This window comes from Pistacia vera, unplaced genomic scaffold (genome assembly GCF_008641045.1).
Source record: "Pistacia vera cultivar Batoury unplaced genomic scaffold, PisVer_v2 Contig103, whole genome shotgun sequence".
NCBI lineage: Eukaryota > Viridiplantae > Streptophyta > Magnoliopsida > Sapindales > Anacardiaceae > Pistacia > Pistacia vera.
In genome coordinates, this window is record NW_022195061.1 from 647,864 (window position 1) to 658,578 (window position 10,715).

Here is a 10,715-nt window from a genome sequence, read left to right on the forward strand (position 1 = left end):
GGAACATATATTGTCCATTTTGCATGATAATAATAATACAAGTAGATATATAGATATTGACATTGATCTAGGAAATGATATGAATGATTGAAAAAAAATAATATCGATTCTTAAATTTGTGATTAATTTTGATTATGTAATACCATAATTTAAAGCTAATAATGTCACAAAATTCTTTAATTAATTTTGGAGATGATATTAATTTTTAGAAATTTTTTATTTTTGATTTTATTATTTTTTTGAAAAAAGCATATCCTACAATACGATGCGCGATACATAATTCAAAAAATTAAATTTTCAATACACGATTTGATACGCGATTTGACAACTATGATGGGTTGGGACATGGTTGTTAGTATCCTACGATACCCGATACGTATCATACGATACGATTTGATACAGGTCGCCAACGATACGTATCAGAGAGTGTATCCTAAACTATTCGATATGTTGATATGTATCTTACGATACGATACGTATCCGTTCGTATCCTTAAAAATATCGATATAAATCGATACGACTTTATTAATTTGGGCCAAAGGTCCAAAAAAAATTCGGGTCGAAACCGGGTCACCCAACCCGATTCACTAAAACCTGTTCAAATTTACCTATTTTGCATGAAGAAAGTGAAGAGGAATATGTATTGCCCATTTTACATGATAATAATAATAATATAAGTGGAGATATAGATATTGACATTAATCTTGAAATTTTGTGATTAATTTTGATTATGTAATACTGTAATTTAAAGTCAATAATACCACAAAATTCTTTAATTAATCTTGGGGATTATATTAATTTTTAGAAAATTTTGATTATTTTATTAATTTGTTTGAAAAAGGCGTATCTTACTATACGATATGATATGATACGATACACGATACATGATTCAAATAATTAAGTTTTCGATACACGATACGATACACGATTTGATAACCATGGGTTGGGGAGGAGTGGGTGAGGAGAGGCGTTACGCAGTGTAGACTGAGTGGGTAAGGCGCGGCAGAGACCCGACTTGGGTTCAGGTGGCATCGCAGCTGTGAAGATGGGGTGGGGTGACGCTATGAAAGAAAGGGGTAGGAGGAGCCGGGTGCGGTGAAATAAGTAAGGGTTTAATTTAATTATTTCATATTATAAAAAGGAAATTATTTCTTAAGCCTCCTTTTAAAACTGACCATACATTATTTAGAAAAAGAGTAAACGACATGTTCCCACCCAAAGATTAGTGAAATGAAAAGTTTTCATTGTGGTTTCATTTATTCTAGATTCACACCCTTAAATTAACAGACAATTATTTAATATGACAGTAAAATGGTCATTGAACCCAACAACCGTCCCAACCCACTCTTCTTCTTCCCTCTTCCTCCTACCATTGTCGCCTCTTCTTTTTCTTCTACCCATTCTTCTTCTTCGTCTTCTTCTCTTTTCCTCCTTTCTTTCTTCTTCTCTTCCTTCTACTTTCTTTCTTCTTCCCTCTTCTCCCTTCTCGGAATGGGCTCCAAGGCAGCTTGATTTGGCCACTGTAAGACCATCATGTTGAGGCCACCACCCATCTATCCCAAATCGCTAGCATACCTCGCTCCCCTAGACCGTTGTCGCTTCGTAAGAACCCACTGCAAGCTGTCGCCGTCGTCCCCTAGAAATCCACCACAAACCACAATCATGGTTACCCCCTGCCTACGGTTGCAATTTCACATCACTTAACTTTTTCATTTTTCTTTGTTTAATCAATTAGGTGGTATAATTAATAATCTGGGTTGTATGAAATGAAATGAGAGTGGGGTTTTGACGATCAAGTGCAAGCAAATTAAAAAGCATAAGGAATGTTCCAATGTGTTTGTAGTTGTTTTTGGTTGGGTTTGTAGGCAGGTTTGTAATTGAGTTTGTGACGGTTTTTGGGTGGGTTTGTGGCTAAATTTGAGTGGTTGTCTGGTGGTGGCGACGAGGTGACTTTAGGGTTTAGAGGGATAGCGATAATGGTGGTGGTGGTGACTTTGGGGTTTTGATCGTGGTGTTGAAAGGTGGTGGTGGGGCCTGGATGGTGGTGAAATCAAAAGTGAAGGGTAGTATAGTAATAGTATCCTTTACAGCTGTACCAAAATTAAAATTTATTAACAGAATTAATTTAAAGGTGGGAATTTGAAATAAATGAAACCAAGGATGAAAACCTGCCATTTCACTAACCTTTGGGTGGGAACATGTCGTTTACTCTTTAAAAAAGTGTTTGATGAAACTTTATATCGCATAAAATCTCTTTTAAGATTGTGAACTGACAGGCAACATAGACGCAATTGTGTGCCGGCCAAAGCGTAATATAGTTTGTTTAATGCGTTGTTAGGTACGGATAACTTTGGATAGTTGGCGGTCCGAGTATATCTACCTTTCGTTTACTTAAAATTGGTGCAGGATAAGACAAGAGGAAGGGCGACTGACATTATGCACAATTCAGATAAAGATGAGAAATGCAAAATCATAGAGAAGAAATGGTAAGAATAATGAAAATTGGAGCCTGTTGTTTACAGGATGATCCTAGTAACACACCGGCCATCCATGTCAACTGTGATGAAAGTTCTTGAATCTTTGAGGGAGTACTATTGAAGGTAGATGAAAACATCAAGCATGGTCATGTATTGCCATTGCCATATGCTCCTTCTGTAAATCACCATCCATGTTTCTGCCCCACTTCCACCTGTGGAATCTATACTTCCTAATCCAAGATGACTTTTTTCTGGTAAATTCATCTTTTAAGTGTAGAAGAAATACGTTAAGTCTCTGATTTATTGTACAGTACAAAACTACTTGGATATTGTGTGGTGTAACCTCCTTGAACAGTGAACACATTGGTTTTTTTTTTTTTTTTTTTTTTTGGTGAAAAAAGGGGCCTAAGCCCAGAACACATTGGTTTATTTTAAGAAGCCTGATATGCTTCCAATTTCTTTTCTATCTGCTTATAACTTAATTGGAAGAAGAATCAATATGATTGCTTTCATAGTCATCCTTTTATGACTAGTCAAAATCTGCAACAATGAGAAAGAACGGATTGGGGGAAAGAAGCAAAAACTGAGAGAAAAGAGGAAAATTATGTACCTCCTTCGGAAAAATATAGTTAACAACAGTTGGAATCAGATTCTGCATTTATTGTGCATAAATAAATCAAGGGCCCTGCTTGTTGCAAGAAACACAGAACAAAAATAAATTAAGGAATAACAGAAAGGGAACTTTCTGCACCCCGCATAACAGAAAGATTTCATATATGTATAAAGTAATTAAACAAATAAGCTTAATTTTAAATATTTTCTCTGATTATCAATGATTCTAATACATTGTTATTTCTATTTTCTCAAAAGAAAATAATAGTATATTTAGAATTAATTTTTTGATATTCTTAAATAGGGGAAAATACCCAAAAGTCCATGTTTTCACAATACATTCTCGTACGGGCATATCATTCATTCAGCATAGGGATTTTGATAATCTCTATGCTAAGAATTAACAGTAGCACTAAATTCATTATTTTGAAATATAACATTATTATATATTTTTAATTATAGTGTAAAAAAAGAAGAAGAAAGAAAGAACAGATGGGGAATAAGGGGAGTTTGAAACTAATAATAGAGATTTGGTAGCTTTCTAGCTTGAGTTGGTTGGGACCAAGGAAGTTAAACAGTGTCATAAGTTTAGGCAAAACCTGTTGGGTTCCTAGATTCTTGTCAAAACCAGGCAAAGTTTTCACTCCAAAACGAAATAAAAGCTGGGAAAAGTTTCACTTTCAGACTCTTACATGAAACTTCGAGCCATATCACTTTCACCGCTTTAGTTTATAGTCTCAAACACTTTTCTTTATATAACTGACACAACAAGAACAACAAAACTCCTGTCTCTTCACAACTCTTCTGTGTATAATATTAATATGTCTGGGTACAGGCCTGATGATGAGTATGATTACTTGTTCAAGCTGGTTTTGATTGGTGATTCAGGTGTGGGTAAGTCCAACTTGCTTTCCAGGTTTACCAAAAACGAGTTTAACCTCGAGTCTAAGTCTACTATTGGTGTTGAGTTTGCTACCAAAAGTTTGAATATCGATGGTAAGGTCGTCAAGGCTCAGATTTGGGACACTGCTGGCCAAGAAAGGTGACCTTTTTATGGTTTCTTTCCATTAAAGTTTTAAGCTTTTTGCTGAAATTTGGTGTTTTTGTTTATGAATTGGGTTTTGATATTTTTGTCTACAACTTGAATTGGGTTTTGATATTGTTGTCTATAGCTTGATGGGTTTGCGAAGTTTTCTTTGTTTAGCTGCAAATTTTTTGTTATGCGTTTCGATACGTATGCTTTGGAACCTGGAATTCAAGGACCTGTGCTGATTTTCTTTTTCTTCATATTTTCGTTATTGAGATGAAAAAATTTAGTTCTGTTATCTGGAATATTATGGGTTTCTGGATTTTTAGTTGTTTTTTTCCTTTTTTTGGGAGTTGTCTGTTGTTTGCTTTTTGCAGTGATTTGGATTTCGGTTCAAGGATCCTGTTATTTCCACTTGTTTGTTTTTCTTCTGTTTGAAGGAACTTGTGTTTGTGCTATTAAAAAATCAATATTTGATTTGTATGCTCATACTTTCCTATGGATTTAAATGGTTGAAATGTCTTACATGGAGCTCGCAGCTGGCAGTGAGTCACAAAATAGTTGCCTACTGTTGGTTGTCAAGTGATGATTTTGACAACCTCATTGATATACCCGCAGATTTTTGGTTTACATGGATTTCTTATTATTGATGATATGGGCTGTGGCATTTCATTCTGATTAAGCTATATATGCATGCCGCTACATGTCCCTTTTGCACAGAGACATAAAGCCTCAATTTTCTTTACTATGAGTTGCTCCGGGTTGTTGGGGTTTTTCCCAATCCAGATGGCTGGAACATTTCCTTGTATGTTGCTGGTAAACTTTTGAAATAGGAAGAATCATTGAAAGACAATTTGGCATATCTATGCTTGTTTTCCATTGGTTGGGCAAAGTGTTTGGTTGTGTTTCATAATTACTGTGAAGTTGGAGTTTCAGAGTGGATATCAGTGGTGGACGCTACTGTCAATGATCATTAATGCATTGTCAACTCTAGAGTTGTCTGTGACATGTTTGGAAATCTAGTAAAATAAGTGTCCAGAGATAGTCTTGCCTGTCTTACATGGAGTCACAATTTGTTAACATTGCGAGGTTAATGTTATATAGAGAACCTAAGAAAAATGAGAAAAGAAATGTCTAGTTGCTTTTTCCCCAATGAAGTGTCTGATTGTAAGATTTTGTGGAATGCAGTATTGGAAAGAATTCTACTTGTTATCCATAAAGCAGATGTCTTTAGAAAAAGAATCAGAATTTCTTCAGTCTGAACTTCACCTTGCTGAAGTGTGAAACTCTGTAGGACTCTTCTTCTCTTGTTTTTGTTTATTTCTTTTAATTATGTACTCTGTGAAAACATGTGCAATACTCTTAGCTTTCCTCTTATAACATTATAAGTTTATGCATATAATCATTGTTATTGGTTTCTATGAGAATGCATGAATTAATGAACACCATTAAGTGCAGATGCTGTTTCTCTTGGGCAATAGATAGCTTGGGATACTCTCTTGAAGTGGAAAGTGTTGTCAATGATTAATTTAAGAACCAATGAGGACTTGGTTTCTTGCCCTGCTTATGTAATTATTTTTTAGCACATGGCTTGCACATACAACCATCTTGGTTAGCTCTCTAATATCATGGCATCCTGTACTTGGTGTTTGATATTGACAATTGCTATAATAGTTTTCTCTTATTTTCTTGCATAGTTTTTGTAATATTTTTTATTATGATTATCTACAGTGCGTAGAGATGTCATCATAATGCTCCATTTCATGACCTAATTTTTAATTGGTAATGGTTGTCACAGTGATATCTTTAATCACTTGGCTGTTTTAGTACTATGCAAGCATTAATTAAAGGAGCTGGGGTCTTTAAATAAAAATAATACACAAGTTTCCAACCTCTCAGTTTGCTTCTTTGTTCATATAGGTACCGTGCCATTACAAGTGCTTATTACCGTGGTGCTGTTGGGGCTTTGCTTGTATATGATGTAACACAAGTTTCCACCTTTGGGAATGTTGGGAGGTGGTTGAAGGAGTTGAGAGAGCACACTGACCCCAATATTGTTGTCATGCTGATCGGCAACAAGTCAGATCTTCGACACCTTGTAGCCGTCTCTATTGAGGATGGTAAAGCTTTTGCTGAGAAGGAGTCTGTATATTTCATGGAAACATCAGCATTAGAAGCAACCAATGTGGAAAATGCTTTTATAGAAGTTATTAATCAGATATACAAGGTTGTTAGCAAGAGGGCAGTTGAGGCAGGCAGCGATGGACCTGCTTCCACACTTCCATCAAAAGGAGAGACGATAAACGTCAAAGAGGAAGCTTCCATTCTAAAGAGAATCGGATGCTGCTCGAACTAGGGACAATGTTGTTGTTACATTGCCAGATTTTACAGCATTGTGCAATTTCCTTGTACGTGATCAAGGTAATCTTCATGTAGAAAGAAAAACTAGTTTGTCTGGTACATGGTTTGAAAAATTTCCTGAGAACATGGTCCAAATTGTCTCAAAATAATCTAATATTTTGGTGGAATACATTTCCTACCTGAAACTTTTATACTGTAACTATTTTACTCAGGGTATTAAATTATGAAGTTTGCTTTAGTTGCTCTAGCTACACTGCCGCGTTGTATGAGTACTTGAACAAGGTTTATGTTTTAGTTCATTGGTTTCCTCTAATGAGTTTGTAATTTTACGTTGTTTATGTTGATGTATCGTTACAGAAATATACTGTTACAGAGATATATTGCAGCGAAGCCATTTCTGATAATATTATTCTTAAAAGATTAAACATTTTAACTATTTTATTTTTAGAAAATTTACTGGATTTTCTTTTTTCCCACAAAAGCAGAAGATGATATTTGTGAATGTGCAGCCCAGAAAGTGAAGAAATCCTTGCCAGTACTATTATGAGCAAAAGACACGTTCCCACCCAATGTTTAGCAAACTAACAAGTTGATGTCTTTGGTTTCATTTATTTTAGTTCTCACCTTGAAATAACATTATTTCCTTTATTTTAACTGTTGAAGGTTAAAATGGTAATTTTATTATTTTTTCCTTTTCCCTCCCCATTTCTCCTAACTTTTCACTATAGTGTGGCTCACGTTGCATGCTAACGTGGTGCTCATTTTGGCTAAAGTTGAGCTCACCTTAGCAAGAAGCGGCTCATGTGAGCATCGCCCAAACTGCCCATTTTTGGCTCTTTTTCGGTCGATCCCGAACTCCAAAATAACTTTCGAGACCACCGTTGAACTCCTCATAACCTCCTCTACAAAACCCATACCCCCAATTGCTGTCATCACTCACTTTTCCGGCTACTCCCACACTTGCCACCTTGCGATTTTGGGTATCTTCTTGGTCGTTTTTTGTTCAATTGGAGAGTAACCAACATCATCAGACTACACCAACATACTCTCCTTGTGTTTTATTTTGTGTGGGTATGTTTTTTTGCCGTTGTCGACTTCTCGTTCGTCGAAAATTGAAGCCCGAAGTTGCGCTCACCACCTGCTCGATAAAAGGCGCAAGTTAGTATGTTTTTTGCAGTTTGTTTGGATTGAAAGAAAATCCAGAGGATTGGGTGTGTTTGGATTGAAGAGGGTGCTGGGTGGATTTTCCTAGAATTTTATTAATTTGGTTGGGTGACGGTGACGACAGTGACGCTGTGGCAGCAGTGGCTAGGTTGTGGTGGTAGTGATAATGAGTGAGTGGTTGGAGATGGAGATGATGTGAAGGTTGAAGAAAAACGTGTTTTGGAAATAAATTTGGAATAGGATGATTATTTTTCTAATTCTATTAATTTAGGGGTAAAAAAAGTAATTTATTTATTTATTTATCAAGAGGAGTTTAATAATAATATCCTCTATACCTTTGTCAAAACCTAAAAGTCATTGGCGGTATTCAATTAAGTGCGAGAATCTTGAACAAATAAAATAACAGTAATGTTAGACTTACCGAACCAGTTATCGATTTGACATACTGATTTATCTTAATTGAGTTAAATTTTGAGATTTGAGTTATTGGGTAGTTGGGTCGGTATGAACAAATCGATATTTGGATCGGTAAGTATAGTATTACTGATAAAATAAAGATATCAAGATACTATTCCGTTAAACTTGGGTTCGGAACATGTCGTTCACTCGTGCCATTATTAGTGAATAGTGAATGACATATTTGGGTAGTTATCCATCAGGTGCTGTGCATGGCCTTCAACTTGCAAACTTAATATTAATATCAATATAAAAAGAAAAAAGGCAAAAAAAAAAAAAAATGCCTGAACTGCGGATTTGGTGCTCCATATACATCATGATTTGATGTTGACCAGACGGACCTTATGTGACTCCTTATTCAGGATAAGTTCTAACATTTTTATTTTCCTAAATCTAGGTTATTTAATATTCAATATCCAATAATGAAAGTAATTATTGTCAGAAAATTATTGCTAGAATTTGGTTGCCTTATTTTTTTTGAAAAATATGTAGATAAAAATGTCTTCCAAAATGACAAGGTAGAAAGACAATTTGTGCCGGCCAAAATGTAATACATAGTTTGTGCAATTAATTAAATTGATGTCATTAATTAATAAAATTAAATAATGATGAGGGCGGTCCAACTGTCGAAGAAAAAAGCCAAATATCATAATGATTCGTCAACTTTAAGCATTGTGTTTGTGGCAAGCCCCCTCCAAATTATGAGTATCGGAACATTAGGCGCTATTACAATTCTGTTTTTACCTAAAATACCCTCCTACCTTACATATTTTTACTTTGTCGGGACAATTTCCTTTTTTCTTTCCAGATTACCCAACAATAAAAAAGGCAAGTTTGTCAGACTCCATAATTGGGTATGAAAAAGGAAAAAGGTGAACTAGCCATTAATGCAAAATTGAATTTTATTATTTTTTATGTGAAATAATATCATACGAAATACATAGAAAATACACAAAAATCTATTTTTTTCTTTAATATTGATAGAGTTTATATTTGTGACATTTATTATGATAAGTATAATGTTTTATTTGGGATATCATAAAAAGGAAAAAAAAAATTAACCATAAAGAATTAGTTTGATGGTTAAAGAAATTTGCTCTTTTCGTTGAGACGTAGGTTCAAATCTTGGGATTACCTATTCCTTTGTGACTTATAATCTTTTGAGTTTATAAAGTGTTTAATAAACTTTATAAATTAATTGAGGTACATATGCAAAAATTGGGATACATGCAAATTCAGCTTAAGTACCTCCCTTAAAAAAATATATATGTTAAAAAATAGATAAATATGCATGCATTAAATAGGCGAATTTGTTTGTTGACAATGATGATTCCTTATCAACTACTTTCTCGTTTCTAGCATGTCTAAGACAACCATGAAACGTATCACATGTGGTAATAGTTTACATCAATTCCGCAATATTGGCTTGAAACCAGGGGCATTATTGTCAAGTAACTACTATGTATATAATTTTAAATTTGGTAACTTTACACCTCTCAGGCTCCAGTCAGCAGACTGAACTTTTTTTCACAGCAATGGCTGCAGAGGAAATTTTTGAGCTCTTGGATTCTTACTGGTTTGAACATGGAATCTTCTCCAAGAAGCCACTTTCGTCTCTCCACCAAACAAACCCAGTTCTTGAAATTCAGAAACAACCTCAAGAACCGGTTGTTTCACGCTTACCAACTCTCCATATCAGATCTCTCAGTGACCAGGCTTTGAGCTCCAAAACGAGTTTGTCCCCTGATTCTTACTCTCCGGACTCCTTACTTAGAACAACGAAGCTCGAAACTATTCTATCTGGGAAAGAAGTTTTGAACTTTTCGAGTGAAGATGTTAAACAGGAAGAGGAGGTTGTGGAGGTAGGGAATCTAGAAACAGTTGTGAGGCCACAAGTATTGAGTGAAAAAAGAAAAAGGAGAAAAAAGGAAAACAGTAAGAGCTTATCAGACCTTGAGTTTAAGGAGCTAAAAGGGTTTATGGATCTGGGTTTTGTGTTCTCTGAGGAAGATAAAGATTCGAGTTTGGTCTCTATACTTCCTGGGCTGCAAAGATTGAGAAAAAGCAATGGAGAAAATGTAAATACTCATCAAGAAGAATGGAGTGACAAAACTATTGTGTCCAGGCCTTATTTATCCGAAGCATGGGATGTTTTGGGGCATCAAAGAAAGATAGAGAATCCATTGATGAATTGGAGAATTCCATCTCTTAGAAGTGAAGTCAACATGAAAGATCATCTCAAGTTTTGGGCTCATACTGTTGCATCAACAGTAAGATAACGAGTACAAATTTTGTTTCTTTTTTTTAAATGGTAATTCAGGGTTGCTTTTGTGACTTGTGATGTTTTTGTTAGGTCAATTTTGTGGCTTTCTCTGCACTGCAACATTTGTTAAAGTAAATAATGAAACATTTATCTGAGTCAGGCTATGATGATTTCACCAAATTTTGGCAACAGTTTCTCTTCTTCTTCCTCTTGAAAGATTCTGTAAAAGACGATTTGGGTTGATTATGCCAATACGGTAATCATATTAACATTCATATGATAATATAAACAACGTATTACTGCATTGCCAAGTTCCATTATTGAATAGGTCAACAATATTAGCAGGCTCATTATA

At 35.0% G+C, this 10,715-nt stretch overlaps 2 protein-coding genes across 2 annotated transcripts; both read left to right on the forward strand.

Moving 5' to 3' along the window:
• Positions 1-3,620: 3,620 nt before the first annotated feature.
• LOC116123739 (ras-related protein Rab11D) lies at positions 3,621-6,715 on the forward strand. The gene is made up of 2 exons (XM_031409488.1): positions 3,621-4,131; positions 6,037-6,715. Exons 1-2 carry the CDS (start codon positions 3,911-3,913, stop codon positions 6,470-6,472), a joined length of 657 nt encoding a protein of 218 aa, XP_031265348.1. The 5' UTR covers positions 3,621-3,910; the 3' UTR covers positions 6,473-6,715.
• A 2,887-nt stretch (positions 6,716-9,602) lies between these two features.
• On the forward strand, positions 9,603-10,510 carry LOC116123921. Its single transcript, XM_031409662.1, has one exon. The coding sequence runs from the start codon at positions 9,633-9,635 to the stop codon at positions 10,374-10,376; it is 744 nt and encodes a 247-aa protein (XP_031265522.1). The 5' UTR covers positions 9,603-9,632; the 3' UTR covers positions 10,377-10,510.
• The last annotated feature ends 205 nt before the right edge of the window (positions 10,511-10,715 follow it).

Excerpts from the sequence above, each read along its gene's own strand:
- LOC116123739 (XM_031409488.1), top strand. The coding sequence starts at position 3,911 with ATGTCTGGGTACAGGCCTGATGATGAGTATGATTACTTGTTCAAGCTG. Across the intron at positions 4,132-6,036 it reads GACACTGCTGGCCAAGAAAG|GTACCGTGCCATTACAAGTG; the intron begins GTGACCTTTTTA and ends TTGTTCATATAG.
- LOC116123921 (XM_031409662.1), top strand. The coding sequence starts at position 9,633 with ATGGCTGCAGAGGAAATTTTTGAGCTCTTGGATTCTTACTGGTTTGAA.